Here is a 27,826-nt window from a genome sequence, read left to right on the forward strand (position 1 = left end):
GTGAGGTATATATCACCTGTTTGGAGATACGGATATCCCGGTGCTTCCTTCTGACCGCGAACTCGGAGTGAACAGAGTCGCCTTCCCACTTCTAGTCTTGGGTTGATGACAGAGAAACAGATTCGTTGTACAAAGTTTTGATAATCAACCTAAGTAAGTTTTAATCGAAATAAATCATTACAGTGTTGCGCTCGGCGCTGAAACTATCTCGATGCTAAAAACTAATCGTGAAAATTAACAAACAAAAAAAAAAAATACAAAATAAGATAATATTGCAAGAATTCATAGGTTCTGCTCCTTGTTGTTTTCTTGGTTCAAATTTTCTATTCTGAGCTCTATGGAATAACTTGTCATGCGAATATTACGCAACGATTATACACACACACACACACACGCACACACACACACACACACACACACACACACACACACACACACACACACACACACACACACACACACACACACACACACACACACACACACACACACACACACACACACACACACACATATATATATATATATATATATATAATCGTTGCGTAATATTCGCATGACAAGTTATTCCATAGAGCTCAGAATAGAAAATTTGAACCAAGAAAACAACAAGGAGCAGAACCTATGAATTCTTGCAATATTATCTTATTTTGTATTTTTTTTTTTTTGTTTGTTAATTTTCACGATTAGTTTTTATATATATATATGTAAGCTTGTGCGTAATCAAGCTTGGCTGCGTCGCTTATTGACACGCGTGTGAGAGTCAGTATGTAACAAGACTCCGAGCTGTTAGCATCAATGTTATTATATTGATGTATACAAGGGTTTGCTATCGGCAATTGTATAGATTCAGGTTAGCTATAAGATTATTAGTAAATGGTAATATCTCTGTATTTCACTAATTTGTACATATTTTTAATATTTCAGTTGTTAACTGCATCTTACATGTGTAGATTATCACCCTAATCTTCATTCCTTCCTAACAATATAATTATTGGCTTACAAATCTATACAATGGAGAGTAAAGCAAAGTTTTATTTTGTCTCGGAGGCTGGTGTAGATTCAAAAAGCACCGTAGTTAAAGTGAAAAGAATACAGCTGCTCGGCCAAGAGGAAATTTTTTCATTTCCGGCAGATAAGCAGACTAGTGCTCAACATAAAGAGCTTTTTGAAAATCCAATAGTGAAGAATGTTGTTAAAAGTTTGAAGATCCGCAATAAATTTCGCAATGTGGTATTGACCTTATCTGAAGACCTTGAGAATATTTACTTGGATACAGAAGGAAACGTCGTGTTGTTTGATGAATACTTAGAAGAAATCACAACAGAGCAAGAGTCAGAGGTAAACGAACGGTCAACGATCACATTTGAAAGAAAAACTAGCGATTTGATAAAAGATATAGTGATTGAAAAGTTCGACACGGAAAATATAAATGCTAGTGTGTGGATTAATTTATTTGTGCAGGAATGTGACAGAGTAGGGATTGTAAAAAATAAATACGCTGAAGTATTACGATTGTTTTTAGAGAAATCCGCTTTAGATTGGTATAATGTATTTCTTAGGCAGAACTCTTTGTTAAATTGGGAGGCATGGAATAACGCCTTCATTGATACCTTCTCTGTACAATCCTGGACGGATATAGCGTATGCCTATAATTTTAAATTCTATAACGGCTCGTTATTAGAATATGCGTTAAAAAAAAGGAGATTGTTGTTGGAAGCGGATGATAGCTTATCTACAAACACACAAATTAATATGATTGTAATCAGTTTACCAAAATTCATTCAAAATAAGTTAGATAGGAAATCTATCGCAAATATAGAAAATTTAATGTCAAAATTAAAACAACTAGGTAAGATCAACGATCCGAAAAATGATAACATAAACAAGAGAATGCAAAGTGAAAAAAAACCATGCACTATTTGTGAGAAGTTAGGTTTCAAAAATAGATTACATCCAGAAAATATATGCCGTAATAAAGATAGGCAAATTAAAAATTTTAAAAATGAAAATATAAAAGTTACAAATAATAATGAATTACAGGAAGTAGTAGCAAGTTATGAGGAAGCAAAAAACGAATAGTTCTCCCACTTATTAAAATTAAGCTTTTTGCAAATGGTTGCCCAGCAATTGGTTTATATGATTCTGGATCCAACATTTCTATGGTTAACGGTTTTTTTTTGAATGATAAAAGAAATTTTAAACAAATAATAGGTGGGAGAGATACTATTAAAGGTGTAGCTGGAACGGCGAAAACAGAAGGGATTGCAATAATACGTACTAAAATTGGTAACTTAGAAGAAGATTTTCCGTTTTTCATAGTTAAGGAAGGTATTGATTGTGATTTTCTACTGGGATTGGATTCAATAAAAAAATTCAAACTCTGTCAGAGCGAAAATTTGTGTATATCACAGAAACAACAGAAAAATAAAAACTTAGATAAGAAAAGTAACAATAATCAAATAAGTACTAATAAAATAGAGGATATGATAAAGAAACATGAAATAATATTTGCCAAATCAAAGTTTGATATAGGAATAGTAAAAGATTATGAAGCCACAGTGAAATTGACAGAAAATAGATATATTTCAAAGAAACCTTACAGATGCTCTTTCCAAGATAAATTAGAGATTGAGAGACAAATAGAGGATTTTTTGAATGCAGGTTTAATAGAGGAGTCAAGCAGTCCTTATGCAGCTCCTGTAACCATGGTTTTTAAGAGAGAAGAAGGAAAAAGATCACGCTTGTGTATCGATTTTAAAGAGCTAAACAAAATTGTAGTGCCAGAAAGACAACCTTTTCCAAGGATAGATGATCTCACAATACGAGCCAGAAATTGTAAATTTTTCTCAAAATTTGATGTAAACTCGGCGTTTTGGTCGATTCCGGTGCGTGCAAAAGATAGATATAAATTGGCTTTTGTAACCCATCATGGACACTGGCAATGGAGATGTTTACCTTTTGGTCTGAAATCGGCTCCTGCTATATTTCAAAGAGTCTTAGCAAGCGTAATAAGGAAAAATAAATTAGATGCTTTCACAGTGAACTACATAGATGATATATTGGTGTTTTCCAAAACCTCCGAAAAACATTTATATCATGTGGAGCGAGTACTGCAAGCATTGTATGAACAAGGTTTCAAATTGAATAAAAATAAATGTCAGTTCGCCCAAGAAAAAATAACTTATTTGGGACACGAAATTGGAAAGAATATGATTAAACCAATAAACGATAATTTAGTGGCTATTAAGAAGTTTCCAATTCCTACGACAAAAAAACAAATTAGACAGTTTCTAGGCAAGATAAATTTTTATCTGGAGTTTATACCAAATCATGTTGGCTTACTAGATCCTTTAAGAAACTTGTTAAGGAAAAATGTATCCTTAGAATGGTCTGAAGAGTGTAGGAACAGTTTTAATTCAACAAAAGAATATTTGTGCACAGTTCCCGCTTTGGCAATTTTTGATCCAGAGGCTCCAATTTTTATTTTCACTGATGCAAGTATCGAAGGAGTTGGGGCAATATTGAAGCAGCCTCAGGAAGATAACTCGTTAAAGTCGGTGTTTTTCTTTTCTAGAAAGTTGACAGAAGCTCAGAAAAAGAAGAAAGCTATCTTTATAGAATGTTTAGCTATTAAAGAAGCCATTTTATACTGGCAATTTCATTTGATAGGCAAGAAGTTCGTTGTATTTACTGATCATAGACCATTGGAAAAATTCAATATAAAAAAAAGTAATGATATGGAACTAGTTCAGATTTTGAATTACATTTCACATTTTGATTTTGAAATTGTGTATAATCCAGGTAAAGAAAACATTGAAGCCGATTGCTTGTCTAGAAATCCGGTTTTGGAATCACACGAGGATACAATAAGTGATTCTATGATGAAAACTACAAACTTACTAAAATTGGAGGATATCAAAGAAAATCAAAAAAAGTTAAAAACTGATGATAAATGTGTTATTAAAAGGGGAATAATTTATAAAATTCTAAATAATAGAGAAAAAATATGGATCACTGAGGAATTTGGAAAGTCTCTTATCATCAAGGTACATGTTGATCAAGGTCATATAGGCACAAAACAGTTAATTTTAACTTTTGGCCAAAAGTTTTATTTCAAAAATATGTATAAACACATAAAATTAACTTGTAGAGCCTGTGAAACATGTATTAAAAACAAATCGAGAATAGGCATCTTTAAAGCCCCTTTATCTCAACTTGGACCAGCAAAAGAACCTTTCGAAATAGTGTCTATAGACACAGTAGGAGGTTTCAAAGGCAATAAAAAAAAAAAAAATATTTACATTTGGCGGTGGACCATTTCACAAGATTTGCATACATAATAACCTCAAAGACTCAAGTTGCAAAAGATTTTATAAATCTAATCAAGAAAGTAGAAAAAAATGGAAGCATTAAATTAGTTTTATCAGATCAGTATCCTGGTATAAATTCAGCACAGTTTAAGCAGTATTTAAATAAACAGAAAATAACATTAGTTTTTACAGCAGTGGATTGCGCATTCTCTAATGGATTAAATGAAAGGACAAATCAGACTTTGGTAAACAGAATAAGATGTAAAATTTATGATGATAAAAATAAATCATGGCCTCAGGTGGCGGAAGAATGTGTAAAGGATTACAACAACACAATTCACAGTTCGACCGGATTCACTCCTAATTATTTGCTGACAGGATTAAACGATTCATTTTTACCCAAAGAAGTGAACGACAATAATTTAACAAACTTAGTCAACAATAGAGAAATAGCTTTTATGAAATCAAAAGAAATTCACAACAAAAATAAAGAATACTATGATAAGAATGTAAAGCAAATAAATTACAATGTAGGAGACTTAGCTTATGTACAAAATGTAAATAAATTAAATAAAAATAAAATAGATCCAATTAGAGTAGGTCCGTTTAAAATTAAAGGGAAAATTTCTGATGTAATGTTCTTGTTAGACAGTAGATTGAGAAAAAGGGAATCAAATATTTTTCATGCTAGTAAGTTGGTTCCTTACACCGACGGAACATACCCTCGGTCTTAAAAAGGGGGGATGTAAGCTTGTGCGTAATCAAGCTTGGCTGCGTCGCTTATTGACACGCGTGTGAGAGTCAGTATGTAACAAGACTCCGAGCTGTTAGCATCAATGTTATTATATTGATGTATACAAGGGTTTGCTATCGGCAATTGTATAGATTCAGGTTAGCTATAAGATTATTAGTAAATGGTAATATCTCTGTATTTCACTAATTTGTACATATTTTTAATATTTCAGTTGTTAACTGCATCTTACATGTGTAGATTATCACCCTAATCTTCATTCCTTCCTAACAATATAATTATTGGCTTACATATATATATATATTGTAACGTGGCATTTTTGATGCCCGTTACAAGGGGCTCCTTGAACCCTGGGCGGAACCAAAAATTTAGGAATTTCCGAAATTGAGTCGCGAAGTTTTTGGAAAAGAGCGCCAGGACTAGAGTCACGCATCCGAAACTACGAGAGGGGACATTTTAGCGACCAGCGTAAGACATTTCAGTTTTTTTTGTTTTTTTTATTTTTCGAGCTACAACGGCATCAGGCAAGAAGTCGACACCGAATTCGAGGAAAGTGCGAAGTGGCGGACTAGCGACAATTGCGAAGGAAGGATGTCGAGGCTGCGGAGGGGGAGCCGACGCAGATCCCCGCATCGCGGGAATCCAAGGTGGACGCGATTCCCGCTGGCGGCCGGCGCGCCGCAGCCTCTTCCCCTTCACCCCGCCAACAATTGACCAGCGAACTTGCGACGGACCGACTAGCGACGAGGGAGCACCACGCTCACCGCCAAGACGTCATGGAGCTGCGCGGAGGACGAGATTGCGAGCTAGCTTTAAGTTCTGCGCAGCGATGCTATCGAAGGTGCGCGTCGAGTTGCGCGATCGACGAAATCGATGACGGATCGATTATTGCGTATTCTTGGGGGTATGACGTCACGTGTGGGATGGCGTATCGAGATCCGTGTTGCGGCAGGTGGTAGGTTTTTGAAACCACTCTAGTTCTGGCGGTCGTGATTAGTAGTCGCGTTTTGGGGGAGTTCCGCGAAGCAATGGAGTCGCCCAAAAATCGCGAAGGGAATGGAAAGGGGGTTGCAAGGATGTAGAAGGTAAGCGCTGCTTCTATCCCCGCGATTGAATTTCGAGCATAATTGTGAAAAGGCTTGCCGAGTAACGGATAGCCGTTTTGGATTTGCGTTGTAGAAAAGTACTCGAAATTCTTTTGCCGATTCTCTTGCTTGATGACCGTAGCCTGAGTCCGCGAGTTAGAGTAAAGTAAATTTTGAGTTTCTGAAAAAGTTGAGTAGCGTCACGGGTTTTAGTTGAATCTTTCTCGTTAGTGAAATCAAGTATAGCCGAATTTCGCTGTATCGGGTCGAGCCGCGTTATCGTTTTCTTTTTGTGTCACCTCTCGAGTAGGTCGGGAAGCACCGAATTGGAGTGCTCGGTTTAGCGGGTAACGTTTTGGGGAATTTTGAAAAGAATTAAGTTCGGATGCGTTGCGATTGCGTATAGTTTAGGTTACGTTTAGTTGCGCCTGCATTGAGTTCCGTACCCGTTAGTTAAGATAATGTAGGTTGAGTTGAGTTACTTTGAGCTTGTGTTTAGTTGAAGTTAAATATAGTGGTGCTTGCACCTAGTTAAGTTTACGTTTAGTTAAAATAGTGTTTAGTCGAGGTTAGGCGATGTATAGTCGAAATTGCCGTTGCGTTGCGCAGCAGTTGAGACGAGAAGTTTGAGCATGGTGTTTTAGTTTGCGAGACCTGACGGCGCACCGTTGAATAATTAGTTTTAGTTTCGTTTCGAGCAATCATCGCCATGGAGAACAAATGGCGAATTTGCGAATTGAGAATTGCGTATGAGGATGTTGCGATCGTCGAGTGACGTTTTGAGAATTGCGCATGAGGATGTTGCGATCGTCGAGTGACGTTTTGAGAATTGCACATGAGGATGCTGCGATCGTCGAGTGACGTTTTGAGAATTGCGTATGAGGATGTTTGTGATCGTCAAGTGACGTTTTAGTTAGGGAGCCGCGAGCTCATTAGAGTAAGAAATAGAGTAGGTTACGTGTAATTTTCTATTTAGTTTTAGACTCGCGATGAGCGATTTTTGAATTATATTTTTCTTTTGTTTGTATCACCGCTATGATGAAATATAAGATTTTCTTTTACTTTTGTTAAATAGCGTGTGTATTTCGAGTGTCTCTCTCTCTCCAAAAATTACCCCTCCCCTCTCCGCGGTACTGAGCTATCGAGCATATGCCCGAGGAATAGCGTATTAATGATTTCGAGGCGTGTTAATCACGCCAGGCGCCCAACAAAAACTTTGCGATATTGTTTTAGATCCAGGGTACATCGTGGACGCCAAATTATTGTGCACGCGGTAAGTTCCCGGTTATTTGCTCCGAGTAACCGAGGTGCAGGAAAAATCCGCGTCACAATATATATATATTCATACGTTTATTCAAAACAGAGAATTGCGTTATAATTGATTTATGAAGGAAGTTCGTGACCAGGAGGTAGATTGAAGATGATGAAATTAGTCGAAAAGCCGGTCAGGAGAAGACGTTTAATGATTTATAAAACGTGAATAAAAAATCGACGTTTCGGCCGGGCCCTGCCGACCATCCTCAGGATAAATTTCTATAATGATTAACAAACAGAATGCTTCAAAAACAAAATCGGATTGAAAGCATGGAGATACGTTCATACTAATACATGTTGTTGTAAAGATAGGTGAAAAAATTTAGAATTTACACGCACATCTCTGAGTGACAGTTTTAGGTTAAGCGTCAAGTTTTGACGGAAGGTTAAAGAGAGTAAAAATACGTTAATAAGAATGAATTATGGCGGAAAGAGTGCTTAATAAGAATGTGGAGTTAGAAATGAGAAGGAGATAAGTTAAATTTGAGACAGATTACTCACAAAAATTGACGACCAGTACATGCTTAGGTGTTGCTAATGGATCAGCATTTCGGATGGAAGTGAAGGTTAGCGGGAATCGATCCGTAAATCTATGTTGATCACGTGTGATATTGATCTATGTTCGAATGTCATGGACTTCTAAAGGCAGGTGACCAATCGGGGCCACGGGCGCCAAAATTTTGAAAAACAAGCTTATGTGAACTAGAGAATGTTAGAGTATAAGTGACTCAGATGTTCAATGTCAGTACGTTTGTTAACAGAGTTCCTTTTGTTCTTAAAGATATGAATCATTTCCTTAATGATACGTTTATACCAGTTAGGTTCTGTAGCAAGGGTTATAGAGTTATTAAAATCAAACTGATGCCCCAGACTTAGGGAGTGTTCTGCTAAGGCGCATCTATCAGTGACATGGCATTTAATATTAGAGCGATGGCCAGAAATTCTATTTTTTAGATGTTGTGACGTTTGTCCAATATAACTTTTGCTACAGTCTTGACATGGAATTTTGTATACACAGTTAATTTTCTCTAAATTAGGAGTTACAGACTTAAGATGAGAAAACAGGGAAAGTTTGGTAGTATTAGATATTCTAAAAGTAATTTCAATACCCTCGTCATTCAGAATTCTTTTGATTTGGCTAGACAGATTTTCAATGTACGGTATAGAGATAGAATTTTTATATTTGTCTTCAAAATTAGTTTGATTGTTGGAGTCTAAATTCCAATCAATTGAGTTATACATTTTGTCCACTCTATACTTTTTGATATCATTAATGAATTTTAAGGGGTAGCCATTAGATATGAGAGTTGTTTCGACGAGTTTTAGATTTTTTTTAAGAAATTGAGGGTTTGAGATTCTAAGGCAGCGATCGAATAAGGATATGGCGACAGATTTTTTATGTTTCATGGGATGATGTGAATTAAAGTGAATGTATCTCCCTGACCAGGTTGGTTTGTGATGCCAATCTAAAATTATAGTGTTATTTTGGTTAATAACCATAGTGTCGAGAAAACTGATTTTACCATTTATTTCCAACTCAGAGGTGAACTGTATACGTGGGTGAAAGTTGTTGAATTTAGTTAGAAGGAGTTGTAGGTTTTCCTTCTTGACACACGTTATAATATCGTCTACGTATCTATAGTAAAAAGGGAGGCTAAAAGGAAGAAGTGAAATGATTTTATTTTCAAAATGTTCAAGTACTAAATTCGCTACTACTGGGCTAATTGGTGAGCCCATTGCTACGCCAAAAATTTGTTGGTAGAATTTATCTTTGTAAGCGAAATAGCATGAATCTAAACACAGTTTAGTGGCTGCGAGGAATTCTTTTTTATTAATGTTGGTGTGGGGTTTCAAGTTAGGCCAGTTTTTACTGATTATAGATATTGCTAAATTGGTTGGAATGTTGGTAAACAATGATTTGACATCTAAGGATACTAACAGGTGTTCAGGGGGGATAGGTGTTTTCCTGATTTTGTTTACAAAGGACCAAGTGTCCTTGATGTGATAGTTGGATGTACCTATTATGTTAGATAACACACACGAGCAAAATCTTGAAATTTTATAGGTGGGGGAATTGATGTTACAAACAATTGGTCTGAGAGGTACATTTTCTTTATGAATTTTAGGTAAGAAGTATATTTTGGGAGGAAGAGAGTTGAAAGTTTTTAGGTTTTTAGCAGAACTGGAATCTATAAATTTTTTTTGTTGCCATAGGTTTATCATATCGTTGACTTGTTTTTGTATTTTTATAATTGATAACAACAATGGTGAGTGCGGGTGTTAACGTTATATTAAATTTATGTATAAGCAAAATTAGGCGTGCGTTACGCCGGGAAGCAGTATTGAGACTGCTCACACGGCCTCTCGCCGGGCTCGGCGACAGTGCATATAAAGTGCATATAATCGCGTAATTTGAGCACTGCTGCCGATAAGGAAGCCAAGCGCGCAAGGCGGGCTACGCTGCACGATGAATTTCGTACTCATTTAAATGATCCCCGGCATGTTCCTACGAGAGGATATAAAACTGTTACATTTTATGACAAATGTTCCAGCTCTATCACAAACTGCTATCGCTCTAGACATCCCGTGCTATCGTGGATTCTACTTAAATCGTATCTCTCTAAGTCGGAACTAAGCGCTTTGCTTGAAGTTCCGTATTACAATTTACTGAAGCTAACTTCGATAGTGCCCTCCAGACGAGGAACTCTTCGCTATCAAAAAACTGGGTAAGACAGTTCGGCGCTTTGCCGGACAACTGCTGACGATGCTCTCCGCGTTTCTCCTATTTATACTTGTCCCGATTTCCCATCCCGCTACATCGTCGTCGTCTCCTCCTTATTCATGACCTTTCCGGAGGATATTCGAGTCAGTATGTGTCATCGAGGCGTCGGTTACCGTCTGTTATTGTTGTAATCTGTTGTATGTTATGGGCATTGCTGATGTCGGTGGTGACCTCGATCAGCTGTCTGTCACAATATACGACATAACCGGATGCAGTCAAAGTCACTTGCAACCATAACAAGACAGACTGTTAGTTATAGTGGACATGAAAAGAATCGCAATTCTTATGAACGGTACTACATATGCACATTTTTCAATCTTGTCTTGTAGATTACACTGATTTGCATATCCTAAATTAAAACCTATCAAGCAGAAATATGTCTTTACGGTTTTTCATTCATTCAGTATCGATACCTGCTTGTTTTGAATTCACAGAGTACAGGGAAAACTATATCTCGTTCAATCGTTAAATGAATTTCAAACTGGTGATCGGAGACACTGGCAACTCACAGTCAACGTCTTTCGAATAGGATAATGCAATACAGTCTTGCACATACCTACTTTATGGTAAAAGAGTGAGGTGCAAGGTGCCGCAGAGGTGGGCGGAGAAGAGTAGGGTAGTATTTCTATAAAAATATTGTAACTATTTACCACGTATTAATTATAAAATTAATCCTTGGTCTTTTTTTCTTATTTTTTCAACGTTGAATTATTGTTCCAAACTCTAAAGGGAGACTTCGGTGAAATTTTCGTCGAAAATGACCTGAAAATTTACTTTCAGTTATTTACGGAAAAACGTTTGTTAAACCGTCCCCCACCTGGGAAAAATTTGACTTTGCTTAAATATTTTTTTCAACGTGTTTTCTGGCCCGATAAGGAAATTTTCAAACTTTTGACTCTCATAATGAACCCGCTTTTGAAATTTTTCAAAATCCGACTTTAGATTCATGATCAGTGATCCAAAAAACGTTTGAATAATAATTTTCGCCGGATTCCGTCAATTCGTTCCATTATTTTTTGAAAATAAAGGAGCGCGAACTTATCGGGCTGTCTGCGCGTCGTCATCGGTCGGTGAGATTGCGCAAAACTCTTATCTATTATTTTGACATATACTCTAGCCATCTGGGTATGAAAATTTCTATGGTTTAGGAGTTGTTTCCCGTGAATGTGTTCGTCATGCTATTTTCCGCGCGATAGATTTGACGAACTGTGACAACTTTTTTTTGTGCTTTGAACCACTCCGACGTAGATTGTGAAGAAATCTCAAAATGAATCGAATCACACTCGCTCGTCGCCAAATGCTACAGCTGCGTCTATAAAATGAGTGAAAATTACACGTGCCTATGAACCAATGACACTTCGACAAGGCCACTCTTCGAAATAAACAGGCGAGTAGTTAATGGAATGATCGGCGTTAAACTAGGGCACTCAAGTATTGAAAGCTAGAAAAACTATTACAAGAGCGCATGTAGTAAGAGATCCTCCAATCGAGAGTGGGGCAGTACTTGACGTCGCAGTATCTTACGACCGTACGTCGCGTAAACGAAGCCTTACTTCGTTATACGGAGTAGGAATAGTCATCGACATCCTTACTGGACTGGCCATCGAATACCAAGTCATGTCGAAATACTGCCAGGTGTGTGTCGTTGTCGCAGCCCAACTAGGTGCGACTTCGCCTAAGTTTGCAGTGTGGCAGGATGGTCACAAATTAGAGTGCGGTAAAAACTACAGCGGATCCTCTGGTATTATGGAAACGAAGGCAGCAGAGTATTTGTAGAACAGGTCTGTCGAAAAAAACCAGATGCGATACAGGACTATTCTATTCAACGAAGACGCAAAGAAATTGTACCGTTGAATGAGTACCGCCCCATGCGGAGACGATATACTCATCACAAAGGAGGAGTGTGTGAATCACATCGCGAAATAAATAGGTGCCGGACTCCGGAAGCTCGTCACAAAATGGAAAGTGAAAGGAGTAACACTGTGGCGAGGGGTGGGGGGGTGTGGCATAGACGCACTCAAGAAGATGACGATCGTATCCTCGACGAATCATTACAGAAATGACATTGTAAAAAGTATTTTCAACCTACCAGCCATGAAACGAGCAATAGATGAAATGATTAGTCACTGCATGCCAATCGACAGGAATCCTTAGTACGAGTAATACCCCACTGAACCAAACTCATGGTGTTTCTACAACAGAAGTGTGGCTAAGGAAGATCCGGAAAGCCATGAAAAGATGTGACTAAAGCTCAACTCGAGAGTCATCAAAAAGCTGAAGCCTCTGTACGAACGCTTGTCAATCGATGATCTACTAGCCTAGTGTACCCAAGGTGTGACATAGAATGCTAACGAAAGCTTACACTCCCTGATCTGGTGAAAATGCCCGAAAGAGACATCATCTCTAAAAATAGAATAGAATTATGAGTAGCAGTCGCAGTCGCTGAGTTCAACATGGGAGCTCTCCATACTCAAAAGTCAAAGATGTCAGTGAGATCTGAGAAGGTGACAGATAATGCACAAAAGATGAGCCAGCTACGAGACCGAGATGCCAGCCGAAAGCGTAAGGCAGAATGGGAAGCAACGACGAAGTCTAAGAAAGCCAGACGAATAGTAGCAATTAAAAAAACCGCTGTAGAGAGGGTTGAAACAGAAGTAGAAGGGACAACGTATGGTGCTGGGGAATTCTAACGGCATCTTCACAGTACTAATTTGCAAGTAGTTAGCTCCAAAGTTGAATTCAGATGCGTTATTGTATAGTGGATTCAAGTGGGGGCTAGATAAATCTTAGTTGATCGTTTTGATCTATTCAATGTATTATTGAAATATTTGTCTAGCCCTAATAATCATACAAAAATAAAATAATTGGATTTTTTTCTACCTTTATGTCCCAGAGCGATTTCATTGAAAATTGAATGATTCTGGAGGAAGAAGCGGAGTAAGAAGAGGGTTGACTTCAGAAAAGACACGCAGAAGCCGATTGGATACAAACTGACACTAGGGAATGCGATAGGCACTGACGAGCGACATATGGTTTATTAATATTATTACTTACATTTTGAGATGAATTTTGAACTCGATTTAAATAAATGGAATTGAAAAAAAATTGCTGAATAATGAATTATTTTTCTATTGACCCAATTTTGTATGGTCCAAATCAACGTTAAAGTCAACTAAGTCAAAGTGTCTTACCCCTACAGTAAATAACTCATTTTGTGCATACTTCATATTTGCTTCCAAGAAGGCCAAGAGGCTGAATTCATTCAATCACGTTTATCTCAGAACTATGTTCTCAGGTATCCAAAAAATTCCTTGCCCGTTAATATTTATGCAATCATTTTGCCCTTTGACAGATATATTCTCAGGCATATTATTTTAAAATTGCTACAGGGAATTTTAGCTCCGGTAAAAAAAAAATCAAACAGTGAAGTAATAGTTTCAATGACTTAGAAAACACTAATTAAAAAATCCCTGCAACAATTTTAAGTCTTTGGTATTCAATGTATCCACAACAAATTTCAACCTTTTACGGTGAGCTCTATGCGCAAAGGATACTTTGAAGAAATCTTAGAAAAAAATGCATACGTTTGGAATTATTCGACCTATTAAGCTGAATTTTGGATCAGATTCTAGTTTTAGGATTGTCAATAAATGGTTCAAATTGCAATGAAATTGATTCGTAAATGCGGGACTTTATTTTCACCGTAGTCTTCCCTTAAAGAGGTTATGACAAATATCGATTGAACTCTGATTTTATCTGAGTAAAAGTGAGACATTGTCATGTTAGGATGATATTTGACATCTAATAAATCTCAAGGGTGATTACTGCTGATGAATATGAGTTATTATTAGCATATATAATATTTATTTCATACATGCACACATTTATACTTACATTCGCACCATGGATTGAAAATCACGTAGAATGGATCGTTCACTGTAAAACTAATTGCGCTCTTGTCTTGCCACTGTGTATCAACGTCCATCTTCCATTTACCAATCTTTGCGTCAGCTGCCGGAATGATCTACAATTGAAACAAAAATCATAAAATTATACATCGTACTTATAGCACTAATATTTACTTTCTAATTGTATAATATATTCTATATATAATATGTCAGAATACACTTAATCCTTTTGTTCCTGACTTCACTGAAATGGCCATTTTATTAGTCTGGAAAGCGGAAAAAAGTAGCATACTGTAACGTACTTTGACGTTACGGAAAATGAATATGGATCCGCGAGTTTAATTATCAAGTCAAAAGAAATCAAGAGCGTGAATAAAATGTTGTGAAAATGCTTGAATGCAAGATATGTGTTTCTCGTTTAAAGTCTGAAACAAGACTGTTTTTGCAATAATGTTGGTTGACGCAGCAACCTTATTCTTTTGAAAGACATAAGAGGTTTATAAACGTCTTTTATCTATGCTGACTACTAGATCATTAAAGAGGGGGCAAAACGGGTGATTTTACCCTTTGTAACAATATGCTTCCGTCTAATCATTTCTTCCACACACCTAATTATTCCCGCATTTGCGGAAGAAACGTTCTTATTCCTTGCTCAGTTGTAAGGAAAAGTAACACTATTCTCATGCTAATGGCCTAACCACTTCTCAAGTCAATAAAGTAGCCACAATTGAGGACGTTGCCTACCGAGCTTGCGTGGGAACTTTGGCTTTCCAACAAGTAAAAAAGGGGAGGATATACATATTGTAACGTGGCATTTCGATTAGGCCTGTCCGTTACAAGGTACTCCCTGAACCCTGGGCGGAATCCCCGGATAAGGGTTCGGAAATCGAGTCGCAAAATAATCAGAGAGAGAGAGCGCCAGAACTGGAGTCACGCACCCGGGCTTCGACAGGGACGAAATAGCGAAGTAAGAATAAGATATTGCAGGCTTTGGTTTTCATTTTTTTTTCGAGTACACCGGCCACCATCCAGCGACCAACTCCGACGCCGAAGAGATTTCGAGGCAAGGCGAAACCGCGGAGATCTCGCGGAAAGGATACCGAGGCTGCGGAGGGGGAGACAACGCAGATCCCTGCAACGCGGGAATCCAAGGCAGACGCGAATCCCGCTGGCGGCCGGCGCGCCGCAGCCTCCCCGCTCACCCCGCCTACGACCAACCGAGGCAACCACGGGAGACCAGCTAGCGACGAGGGAGCACCACCCCGCCTAACCCTAGGACCCCGTAGAGCTGCGCGGGAGACGACATCGCGATCTAGCCTTAAGTTCTGCGCCGCGTAGCGACGACAGGTGCGCGGCAGGTTGCGCAATCCCCAAAATCGATGACAGATCGATTGTTGCGCATTCTTAGGGTCATGACGTCACGAAGGATTAGCGTAACGAGATCGGCGTTGCGGCCATCCGAGATCACTCGAGTTCTGGCGAGCAATCTAGAAGCAAGTATGTCGCGAAATAGTCCGTGTCCGAGTTTTGGTTCTTTTTTCTTGTCGCGCAGAAGAAGGTAGAAATCGCGAGGGGAATGGCAGCCAAGGGTCACGAGGGAGTGGGTCCATTCGTGGCATGGATGTGGAGCGGTAAGCGCTGTTAACCTTCTTGCGAGAGAATCTCGAGAGATAATTAATAAAGGCTTGCCGAGGACGGATAGCCAGTGAGGATTGGCGTTAGCGACAGTACTCGAGATTCTTTAGCCGATACATTTGCTTGGTGACCGTAGCCTGAGTTGCGCGTAAGGAAGTAGCGTTAATTTCGGGTGATCGAGGAGATCGAGTCGAGTCACGGGTTGAGCCGAGACATTATTGTCTCGAGTTTGAGTGTAACCGAATTCCGTTACACAGGGTCACTTCAACTTAGTCCGATACAGCCTCATTTCTCGTATAGGTCGCGAGCAGTCTAACGGGGAGCATTCGAATTCGCGACCGCGTCCCGCCGTCGCGGAGAAAGTTGAGCTCGGGTGCGTGCTAACAAGAATATTTTTCTGTAGAGGATAGTCGCGGGTGACGCGACGAGCCTCGTTTCCGTTTGGCTTTTGGTATAATCCGTTAGTAATAAGTTGGCGAGCAGCGCCCGTAGACATAAGCAATTTTATTTCTTTTTCTTTTGTTTGATTTATTGCCGATCGCGGACAGCGTCGGCCGAGAATATGGTTCCGTTTCCGTCAAGGGGTTTAGTATTAAGTTGGCGATTAGCGCCATTCTGTAGAGGACGATCGCGGGCAGCGCAGCGGATCCTATTTTGTTTTTGGGTTATAATTTTTTGTGTGTAAATTAGCGGTTATGATTAGTACAGCGACTAGCGCACGTAAGCCGTAGAGGTCTTCTGGATCCATTCATTTTTTTATTGATTATTTTGTTTGCTCTTTCATTTTTTTTAAAGTTGAGCGTTTGCGTTTGGAATCGCGAGGAAAAACTCTCGCAGTATTGTTATTATTTTTATTTTTTTTTCTTCTGTATTATCGCTATTTGGAAATATCTTGTCCAATTTTATAATTGCTTTGTGAAATAACTTGTTGGCGTACGTGTGACGTATCTCTCTCTACCCAAAAATTACCCCTCCCCTCTCCGTGGTACTGAGCTACCGAGTATATGGTCGCGGTATATCGTATTACCGATTTCGAGGCGTGTTGATCACGCCAGGCACCCAACAAATTTCGCGGTATTGTTTCAGGTTCAGGGTACGTCGTGGACGCCGATTTATTGTGTACGCGGTAAGTTCTCGGTCATCTTCTCCGAGTGACCGAGGAGCGGGAAAAGTCCACGTCACAATATATATATTGTTACAAAGGGTGAAATCACCCGTTTTGCCCCCTCTTCAATGATCTAGTAGTTATCATAGATAAAAGACGTTTATAAACCTCTTATGTCTTTCAAAAGAATAAGGTTGCTGCGTCAACCAACATTATTGTAAAAACAGTCTTGTTTCAGACTTTAAACGAGAAACACATATTACGCAATTGAAGCATTTAGCAACATTTTATTCACGCTCTTGATTTTGACTTGTTAGTTAAACTCGCGGATCCATATTTATTTTCCGTAACGTCAAAGAACGTTACATTGGTGTCAGAAGCGGGATCTTGAGTTTCTTTTCAATCGAGTCAATTCAGTGCGCGAACTTTAATTATGAGCAATAGTCGTATGACGCACTCACGTCGAAGGGAAAGTGGCGGAGAAGAACCTTTCATTATGGAGAATCCGCGGGTCCCTGAAACGATTCCATCACCTTCAGTGGACCCTGTTCCAATTCCTTCGACGGTCTCTCAGATTGATCTGAAGATCATGTCTCAACAACAAGAAGCCGCTGAACGTCAACAACATCAACTTCTTCAGCTGCTTCTTGATCAACAAGAGCAGCGAAGAAGAGAACAAGAACAACGAGAAAGGGAAATTGCCTCGCAGTTGGAGTAGCGGAGGCTTGGTAGAGAAGCTCAAGAACGATCCGAGACCAGTCTTCATGAACTGTTCCGGACGACTGTGGCAGCTCTTCAGGCTGTTCATCAGGTGAACGGCTCAGGAGAACCGGCTGTCACCCCTCGAGGTTCCAGAGTCGCTACTCCGCTTCCCTCTCCTGTTCCCTCTTCTGTTCCCGTTCCCGCTGTTCGGCAGGTCCAACATCCAGGACGGTTCCAGGATGTTCGAGACTTAAGGTCTGTGCCTTTTATTAGGGGAATAGATGAATCCCCAATTTGTAGAACAACAGTTAATAATGAGGTTGGCTTTTCCGAGCCTCTGCCTCAGGTTCAACCTCGTTATTCCCATTTAAGTCAATTAAATAATACAAGATTTCCTGAGGTTGCTTCTCAAATTAACGAGAAACCCTTTTATCGTTTAAAACCGCCAATTTTTGATAGAAAGATTCCATGGGCAGATTATGAAAGTCAATTTAATTCAATTGCAAAGCATAACCAGTGGGACTCCGCCATGAGGGCCCACAGCCTTGCCTCTTGTCTTCGAACGCCGGCTTTGAATGTTTTAACGGCATGATCTGAAGAAGAAATTTCCGATTATGAAAAACTTAACTCCGCGCTCAAACTAAAATACGGAAATGACCATCTGACAAAATTGTACACAGCTCAATTACAGACTAGAAGACAAGGACGAGACGAAGACCTAGCGTCACTTAGCCAAGATATTGAACGGCTTTCTCGTGTAGCTTTGCCAGATCACGAGCCGTCTCGTAATTTATTAGCGACACAAGCTTTCTTAAACGCAATCAGTGATCCAGAAATTAAAATGGCCGTTGGGACATCGGGTCTCACTTCTCTACGAGAGGCAACGGCCAAAGCCCTTGAGGTGGAGGCAATGCGAAAACAATATTTTGGGTTGAGCAAGCTTCGTCGGATTGAGGTGTCCAAAAACAGCTCAGAAAGACGAGGTTTTGAGCACTCGGAGGAGTCAAAACCTCAAAATTACAGAAATAAAAATAATAACAAGTATTATAATCGTGAAAATCGTGGTTCTCTTCAGAATCAGAGTAACAAACACGAAATTAGAGGCGCAGTTACGACAGATCAAAATGTAGTAACTTGTTTATTTTGTCTTAAAATAGGACATGATGCCAATCATTGCTTTTTACTTAAGAGGAATAGTAGAGAAATGATACAAAACTCGCATTCAGATTCCTATAATTGGCGAAGAAGAGATATAGAGGTTGGGGAAGAAAATCCTCAATTCTCAAACCAACTCTTCGTCAGAGGCTGGTTGGAGGAACTAGTTTCAGACGTTTTTATATAAAATTATCATTGGAGTTAACCTCTTTCTTTGAATTATTTTGGTTATGCGTGACAGGCATTCCCAACCTATTTTATTGCCTGTCAGGGAAATGAAGCTCGTCGAAGGTTAGGTAATTTTCGCGACTTCGAATCTCTTTTATTCAGGAAAAATTTTCATCTTCTCATTCGCTTATCTGAACTCAGACTGGATTTAATTGTTTATTTGCGAGTTTCCCCAGAAACTTCTTTCGCTCGAGTTAGTTCCCGTTCTCGTGAGGAGGAATCGAGCATTTCTTCAGAGCTACTCAGAACTATTCATGAGGTTCATGAGGATTGGCTAGTAAAACAAACCTTTTCTTATTCATCGGCTCCTGTCTTGATTATAAATGAAGAAGTTACGGCCGATCAAGTTTTTAAAGATTTTTGTACTTCCTTGACATGCGGATAGCATATAGTTAACCTATATTTTCTTTATTAAGGGATACACTTAATTAAGTAAAAGACATGAAAAATAATAAAATAGATTTTCTTTATTGAAAAAACATAAAGATTGTGAAAGGTTATGTTTTAAAAATTCATTTTCTTGCAATCGATATTTTGCGTAGCTGGTCTCCATTTTGTAGGTTCGAGGCGAGATGACGCTTAGACGAAGTCGGGTTTTGGTCGGCTCGATTTTACTACGTCGAACCTGATGTTGCTTCAAGCGTTGCTCTATAAATAAGAGAGAGTGATTTTAAGATGGGTTTGCTCTTTTCATTTGGATCTTTCAAATTGGAATTGAATTATTTCTTTTGATTAATAAACTTTTCAAAGAGCTTACATTTATTATCATTGAGAAGGAGCCGGATTTCAGCGCGGCTCCAAGGACCGTTGTCGTGTCGATCAGTGTCGAGTCCTGGTCAAGTACCTTCTTCGGGCTCGCGGTTGGCTGCCGCTCTTCGCACGAAGCGTGCTGGTCGGAAGAGTTGTCTGGCACCTTGTCGACGAAGTGCCAGGCAACATTTTCACGGGAGTCTTGGGACTTTATTTTTGGGGAATATGGGAAAAACGCCCCGGCCGGCGTCCGTGCCGGCCAGAGAACAACAGCGAACTGATGTTTTCAATATAAGAAGTTGTTTGGTTTGAAATGATCTTTTGTTTTCTTAAGAGTTTTGTTTCCTTCTAGAAACTTCTTCTCTGGAGTCGAGTTTTGCGTCGGATAGGCTTTGGTTTATTAATGTGAATAGAGCCACGATTATTTTTCAAGGTTGATGAGCGATTGCTTGATTTTCACATTTTATCAACCTTAAGTGTAAGTTTTTGTGAGTATTTTTTCAGGTTACTTGACACAGCCTTTTCCCATCCAATCTTTCCCCGATTCCTGAGGATGACTGGTGGTCTTATTTTGAAGAAGGACGCAGAAATGATTCAGATAAGATCGTTTATTTTCTTTTGAATACATATTTAATTTATTTTATTCGTGTATTCTCCCAAATTCACTTAGTGAATTTGAATTGTTATACCATCACTCACAGGACTTCCGTTTCCGTTTTGAATGTGAGTGACAGGTGTGCGAAAGAGTGCGAGAGAAAAGGAGAGAATTTAGCAGGATAGCAAAGGTGAGGAGAAAAGGAAATAGGGCAGAGAAGGAGCGGGGAAGACATAGACGGGAGGACGGGTGAAGGGAATAGGGAGGCAGGGATAGAAGGGAAGGGCGGGGGAAAAAGAAAGAAGGGGGAGAGTTTTGAGGTTAGGCAGAAAGAGCAGGCGGACGGCAACGATTCGGATAAGATAGGAATAGGCAGTGACACCTAGGGAGTAAGAAGGGGGATAGAGTAGACAGGTAGGCGGCGGATAGATAAGGTAGGGAGCGGTGAAGGAGAGAAAGAGTATGAGTAACGCGGGTGGCCAAAAAGAAGGGGCGAACAGGGAAGAGGAGGAGAAAAAGAAAGGTAGGCCGGGGGCAGTAGCAGCGTTAGGGAGGGATAGGAGGCATAGCCTGGGATCGTCGGCGACAGTGCTAGACTTATGGAAGAAAAAGCGGGAGGAGGAAGGGGAAAAGGGGAGGAGGAGGTAGACGAGTTGCAGGAAAGAGAAAGAGTATTTGGGAAAAGCAGGAAAGTGCACCGGTCACCGGAGGGTAAGACAGGGGAGGAAGGAAAGGCAGAGGGAGGGGGTATACAAGATATGCTAAGGTTGATTAGGGAAGAGCTAAAGATAGGTTCAGAGGAGGTCAAAGGGCAGGGAAGGGGGATCAGGGAAGAAATGGAAAAGATTAAAGGCGAAATGACTAGAAGGGAAGAGCAGTGGGAAGTAGAGAGGGGGGAGATGAAGGAAATGATAAGGGATCTGGGTAAAAGACTAGAAGAGGTAGAAGAGCGGAGAGGGGGTGAGATGGAAAGGGTAAAGGAGAGGCTGATAGAATTAGAAAAGAAGAGTGCAGAAGGAGGGGGAGAAAGGCAGGTACAGGGGAATGCGGAAGTGGCGCAGGTAGCAATAGATAGACTAAAAGAGATGGAGTGGGCCATAGAGAGGAAAGAAAGGGAAGAAAGAAGGGGAAATATAGTAGTGAGAGGAGCGAGACTCGAGAAGGGAAGAGAAAAGGAAGAGTTGAAAAAGATTTTGCAGCTGATAGGGGTAGAGGTCGAGGTAAAGGATATGTGGGAGGTAGGCGCGAAAAAGGGGGGAGAAAAGGGGATATAGATAGCAAGACTAGGAAATAGGGAGCAAAAGAGGCAGGTAATGGGAAGAAAAAGCCTACTCAAAGGGAGGGAGGAGAGAATAGACGAGGATCTCACCTGGGTAGAGAAAAGAATGAAATGGAAGTTGAGGGAGATAGCAGCTATTGAGGAGTGAAGGGGAAACAGAGTAAGAATAGGGTATGCAAAGATCTGGATAGAAGGGAAAATGTGGAAGTGGGATGAGATAGGAGAGGTGCTTAGGGACGGTACAGGGAGAGCGAGGGCAGGGGGGCAAAGGGAGGGGAGAGGAAAAGTAGGGGAAAGCGATAGGGAAAGGTCAGCAAGCGAGGAAAGACAAGAGGGAAGTATAGAAGCACAGGGAAGGGTACGTAGGGAAAGGCAGTCGGGGGAATGGGTAGTGGGGGGGACAGAGGCAGGTGGGGAAGGAGATAAGGAGGAGAGAGAGGGGAGTAGGCGAGACAGAAAGGGAGGGGTGGAAAGTAGCTTTTTGGAATGTGGCGGGGCTCGCGAGAAAGGATGAAGATTTCTGGAGGGGGCTAGGGGAGTGGGATGTAATATTTCTAATGGAGACATGGATAGAAAAGAAGGGGTGGGAAAGGATTAGAAATAAGTTGCCAGTAGGGTATAAATGGGAAGTGCAGTATGCGGTTCGAAAAAATAGGAAGGGAAGAGCAATAGGCGGAATGCTGTCAGGGGTAAGAAGGGAGATAGTAAGTGGGGAGGGAGGAAGGGAAGAGGTAAAAGAGGGCATGATAGCAAGGAAAATAAGTGTAGGGGGGGAAAAATGGGTAGTAGTAGGAATATACGTAAATGGGGACCTAAAAGAGAAGATAGGGGAATTGAAGGAGCGGGCAGAAAAGATAGAGGGAGGGGTAAAAGTGTTAGTGGGGGGTGATTTTAATGCCAGGACAGGGCAGAAGGGGGGAGGATGCTGGGGAGAAGGAGAGGAGGAGAGTAGGAGTAGGAAATCAAAGGACAGGAAAATAAACTCGGAAGGTAGGCAGCTGGTGCAATTTTTAGAGGAGACAGGATGGGCAATAATGAACGGGAACATAGAGGGGGATGAGGAGGGGGAATTTACGTATGTAGGAGGGGCAGGGGTGACGGTGATAGACTACGCTATAGGAGACATCGAGGTGAGGGATAGGGTCAAAAGGATAGAGATTGGGGATAGGGTTGACTCGGATCATCACCCGGTAATAGTGTGGTTGAGGGGGGCAGTGGCTAGGACAAGGAAGGGAAAAAGAGTAGGGGGAACTAGTAGAGCAGACTGGACGGAGGAGGGTAGGATGAGGTTTAGAACAGAAGTCAAATGGGAGGGGATAGGAGAAGTGGATGTAGGGAAAGAGATAGAGAAAAGAATAAGGGAGTTTAGACGAGCCTTAGATGTAGGAGGGAGAGGGAGGGAAGCGAAAAAGGGATGGTGGGACGAGGAATGTAGGCGAAAAAAAGCGGAAGTTAGGCAGAGTCTAAGGAAATGGCGAAAGGGGGTGGGGGAAGGGGACGCGTATAGAAAGGAAAGAAGGGAATATAATAGGCTATGCGAGGAGAGGAAAAAGAAAGAAAATGAGGGATTCATAAAAGAAGCAGCGGAAGCAAGGACAGAAAGCAAGGTATGGGAGATAGTTAATAGGGAAAGAAAGAAGTGGAAGAGGGTGAATGAAGAAATAGGAGATCAGGAGTGGAGGGAGTATTTCATGGGATTATTAGGCGGGGTAGAAAGCAAGGTAACAGAAGGCGGGGAGTCGGTAAATAGGAAGGGGGACGGGGAAGGGGAGCTGCAGAGGGAAGAGATTAAAAAGGTGATAGGAAAGCTGAGGGATGGAAAGGCACCAGGGGAGGATGGAATAGTTAGCGAGGTATGGAGGTATGGGGGGGAAGAAATGGAGCAGTGGTTATGGAAAACATGTAACAGAGTTTGGGTGGGGGAGGGCTGTCCAGAGGATTGGAGGGAGGGATTGATAGCGCCGATAGTTGAGAAGGGGGAGGGGAAAAGGGTAGAAGAGTATAGGGGGGTGACTTTGATGCCAACTCTATGTAAGGTGTATGCGATGGCATTAGCGGATAGGTTAGAAAGAGAGGTAGAAGAAAAGGGCTTGATACCAAAAAACCAAACGGGTTTCAGAAAAGGCATGGGCACCATTGACAATATACATGTTCTTAATTATTTAATCAATAGGCAGGTGGGAAAGGATAAGGGAAAGATGGTGGCGTTTTTTGTGGACCTGAAAGCTGCTTTTGATTCTGTGAACAGGAAGGTGCTGTGGGAGACTATGGAAAGGAGAGGGGTGAGGGAAGGGCTGAGGGTAAGGATAGAGGAAATTTACAAGGAAACAAAGAGTCGAGTAAGGAGCGGGGTAAAGCTAGGAGAGGCGTTTTGGACAGCGAGGGGGGTAAGGCAGGGATGTCCGCTCAGTCCGCATGTGTTCAACCTGCTGCTGGCGGACTTAGAAGAGGAAATGGGGAGAGGGAGAAGGGTTGGGGGGGTGGAGCTAGCCGGCGGCAGGGTATGCACGCTAGCTTATGCGGATGATATAGTGTTACTAGCGGAAAGTGAAGAGGAAATGGAGGTTTGATTAGGAAGGAAATGATTAGGAAGTGAGAAAGGTATATGGATAGGAAAAGGCTGACGGTAAATGTAGGGAAATCAAAGATTATGAGATTTAGGAAAGGAGGCGGTAGAAGGAAAAACATAGATTGGAGATAGAAAGGGAAAAGGATAGAGGAGGTGAAAGAGTTCAGCTATTTAGGGTATAGAGTAAAGTGCAATGGGGGACAGGAAGCACAGGTGAAAGAGAGAGTACGGAAGGCAGGGGTAGTAATGAGGCAGGTATGGGGAATAGGAAAAAGAAGGTTTGGGAGGGATTGGGAAAAAAGGATTTGGTTATTTGACAGGCTAGTATGGACGGTAATAGAGTATGCATCGGAGATATGGGGGTGGAGAGAGTGGAGGGCGGTCGAGGCGGTACAGGATAGATTTTTGAGATGGACATTAGGAGTGGATGGGAGAACACCGGGATATCTAGTAAGGGAGGAACTACAGAGGGAGAAACTAAGGATTAGGGCAGGGAGAAGGGCATGGAATTTTGAAAGGAAGCTGGAGAGAGAGGAGGGTAGCGAGTTAGCTAGGAGATGCTGGAAAGAGATAAGGGACAAGGCAGAAGCTGGGAGGCAGGGATCGAGGTGGGAAAGAGAAAGGGAAAGTTTCTTTGCGGAAAGGGGAGCAGAGAGTAGAGAGGTATTCGCGAGAAGGGAGAGGGGCGAGATGGAGTTTAGGGAAATAGAGGAGAGAGAGAGGGAAGAACAGAGAAAAGAGAGGTGGGAGAAAATAAGGGAATCGAGGTACAACAGATGGTACAGGCTAGTGAAAGGAGAAGGGATACCAGGATATCTGGGAAAGGGATGGGGGGAAAGCAGGTGGATAAGGGTGACAAGATTTAGGTTAGGAAGCGAGATGAAGGAGGCAAGGTACTGGGAAGAAGAGGAAAAGAGAAGGTGTAGGGTGTGCGGGGGGGAGGAGGACACATGGGAGCACGTATGGGAAAGGTGCGTAGGCTGGGATAGAAGGGAGGAAAGCTGGCAGGAGGTGGTGTGGGAGATGTTAGGTGAGGAGGGGGGGGGGGGGGGGGAGAAGTCTGGATGAGAGAATTGGAAAGGATCAGGGATGTACAAGAGAATGAAAGAGTGAGAGATGAATGGGAAATGGAAGTCGATTAGGATCAGGACGAATTAGGGAATAGAATAAGGTAAAATAGGATAAGGTTAAGTAAAGATAAGGATAAAAAGTAAGAAAAGGATAAGAGGGAAAGTAAGGGAATGGCAAGGCAATGGCACAGGACACAGGCAATTAGAAATTAAGTAAGGATAAGGTAGGAAGTAAGAATTAGGGTAAGAATAGGTTAAGAAAACATGTAAAAAAAAAAAAAAAATATTGTAAAGGAAGAGGAAAAGGGAAGTCCTTGTAACCCCAAGGGGAACAATAAAGATTAAATACATACATACATACCATCACTCACATTTGTCCTTCCAAAACTCTAGGGTGAGCTGTTTCTTAAGAAGATTAGGATCAGTGACCCATTTATTTCCTTATTTCCCATGAAAAGGAGTCTGGTTTTATTCCGTTTGGTCCTGGAATTTTCGGTTCCCGCCTCGATGTTTTCGCCCGAACCTGTTTCGTTTGGGAAATCCTTCAAGAAGAGGATTTCTTTCGACATCGATCTGGACCAATGCTGATAACTTCGAATTCATGAAGCTACACAACACTCAATAACACTAACCTTTATAAAACAAGGCACATAAATTTTTTAAATTATTTAACGCTCAACTATCTGCTCAAGGTTTTCTGTGGTTTACCTTGAGACTGTGGGCAAATGCCAGATAGTAAAAAAGGGAGTCTTTAAATTTTTAGAGCTACAGCTCCAACTCACCTTTGAGCACTGGCTGCTAGATCACTTTTATGATTGTTTTATCTTTTCCGAGTCGGGACGACTCTTTTCCTCGGGGGGGGAGTAGTGTTACAAAGGGTGAAATCACCCGTTTTGCCCCCTCTTTAATGATCTAGAAGTCATCATAGATAAAAGATGTTTATAAACCTCTTATGTCTTTCAAAAGAATAAGGTTGCTGCGTCAATCAACATTATTGTAAAAACAGTCTTGTTTCAGACTTCAAACGAGAAACACATATTACGCAATTAAAGCATTTTCACAACATTTTATTCACGCTCTTGATTTTGACTTGATAGTCAAACTCGCGGATCCATATTTATTTTCCGTAACGTCAAAGAACGTTACAATATATATATATCATCTGATCTGTTGGCTTGTGTTTAATTGCAATCAGCCCATCTTTGATTGCGTCTCGTACAAAATGATGTCGTACATCGATATGTTTAGTGCGCCTATGATGCTTAGCATTTTTTGCGATCCCTTTTGCACTTAGATTACCGTTATACACAGTAATTGTTTCCTTTTTACCAAAAAACTCTCCTAGTAAGTTGCGAAGGAAACAAGCTTCTTTTGTTGCATCACTTAAACCCAAGTATTCAGCTTCAGCGCTTGATAATGCTACAGTTTATTGTTTCCTGGACTCGCAGCTTATTTCACAGTTTCCAAGTTTCGTGACCAATCCTGTATATGACCTTCTGTCGGTCAAATCTTCTGCCCAATCTTCGTCTACGAAGGCTTCAATGCTTTTCTCATCTTTCTCATAGACGAGTGCTAAGTTTTAAGTACCAACTAAATATCTAAGTGCTCTTTTTGCTGCTATCCAGTGTGTGTCGTCGTAAAAAGTATTGAACTGACTCAGTAAACTGGAAACGTATGCGATATCTGGTCGTGCACTGTAACGAGCAGTTGTTCAAAGTCGCATCAACACCAACAATGCCCGTGACATATACAAAACATGTCAACAACTGACACAGACAGCTGATAGAGACGACCATCGATAGCGACCGTGACCTGCTAGCATTCAAAATAGTAAACAAAGACGATGGACGCTGAAAAACGCATACCAGGACGACGACCCACAACAGGACACACGAATAGGGAAATGACGTCGACAGGATCATCCAACAACAGCTCCGGGAGAGTATAAAACTGGAGGACCACGAAGAGCGGTTACCAGTTGTCCGGCAAAGCGCCGAACTGCGTCACAGAGTAGAAGGTTAGTCAGAGTTATTGCACGAGTTGTCCGGCAAAGCGCCGAACTGCGTCATATTGTAACGAGGCGTTTCTCATATAGAGAACGTTATCGAATTTAGCTTCACGAGATCTAGAGAGGAAATTCAAGCATAGAGCTTAGTCCGAAATTTAGTAAAGAGTATAGAAATTAGAGTCCACGATGGCCCGGGACCTCTTGAGGAAATATTGAGTAGAGCCGCGTATGTAACGTTTGAGCTGTAGGGAAATTTAGGAGCAGAACCGACGAATTCTGAGATTTATCATTTCTTCAATTTTATTTTTAATTTTGTTCTCTACGGTAATATTTTGTGAAACCTTATGTTTTGTCTACCAACAAGGATCGTTGTACTTGGATTAATCGCTATTAAACATACGTTATAGTTAAACACGTTCTCGTCTGTCTCGTTGTCAACACATTACTCGAACATATAACTTTATCTTGGAAAGGGGAGGTAAATAAAACCAACAGCCAGCCAAGGAATTCCCTGGTCTAAAAGGTTTGCGGTGTTTTGGGTCAATAACCCATAACAAAGTATAGGCAGGCGACTCTG

General features: G+C 40.9%; 1 protein-coding gene across 2 annotated transcripts in view; it reads right to left on the reverse strand.

The window, feature by feature from the left end:
• Positions 1–27,826, reverse strand: part of LOC107227861 (annulin-like) — a 486,920-nt gene that overhangs the window by 317,536 nt on the left and 141,558 nt on the right. The window contains exons 1-2 of one of the 2 annotated variants that reach the window (XM_046738482.1): positions 17,355–17,373; positions 14,140–14,269 (exon numbers count right to left, since the gene is read on the reverse strand). The exons of the other annotated variant lie outside the window; for it this stretch is intronic. Of the exons in view, the coding sequence (XP_046594438.1) occupies positions 14,140–14,230 (91 nt within the window). The 5' untranslated portion in view covers positions 14,231–14,269; positions 17,355–17,373. Of the gene's footprint in view, positions 1–14,139; positions 14,270–17,354; positions 17,374–27,826 lie in introns of those variants that run through there. 2 annotated transcript variants of the gene reach the window in all.

This window comes from Neodiprion lecontei, chromosome 1 (genome assembly GCF_021901455.1).
Source record: "Neodiprion lecontei isolate iyNeoLeco1 chromosome 1, iyNeoLeco1.1, whole genome shotgun sequence".
NCBI classification, from domain to species: Eukaryota; Metazoa; Arthropoda; class Insecta; order Hymenoptera; family Diprionidae; genus Neodiprion; species Neodiprion lecontei.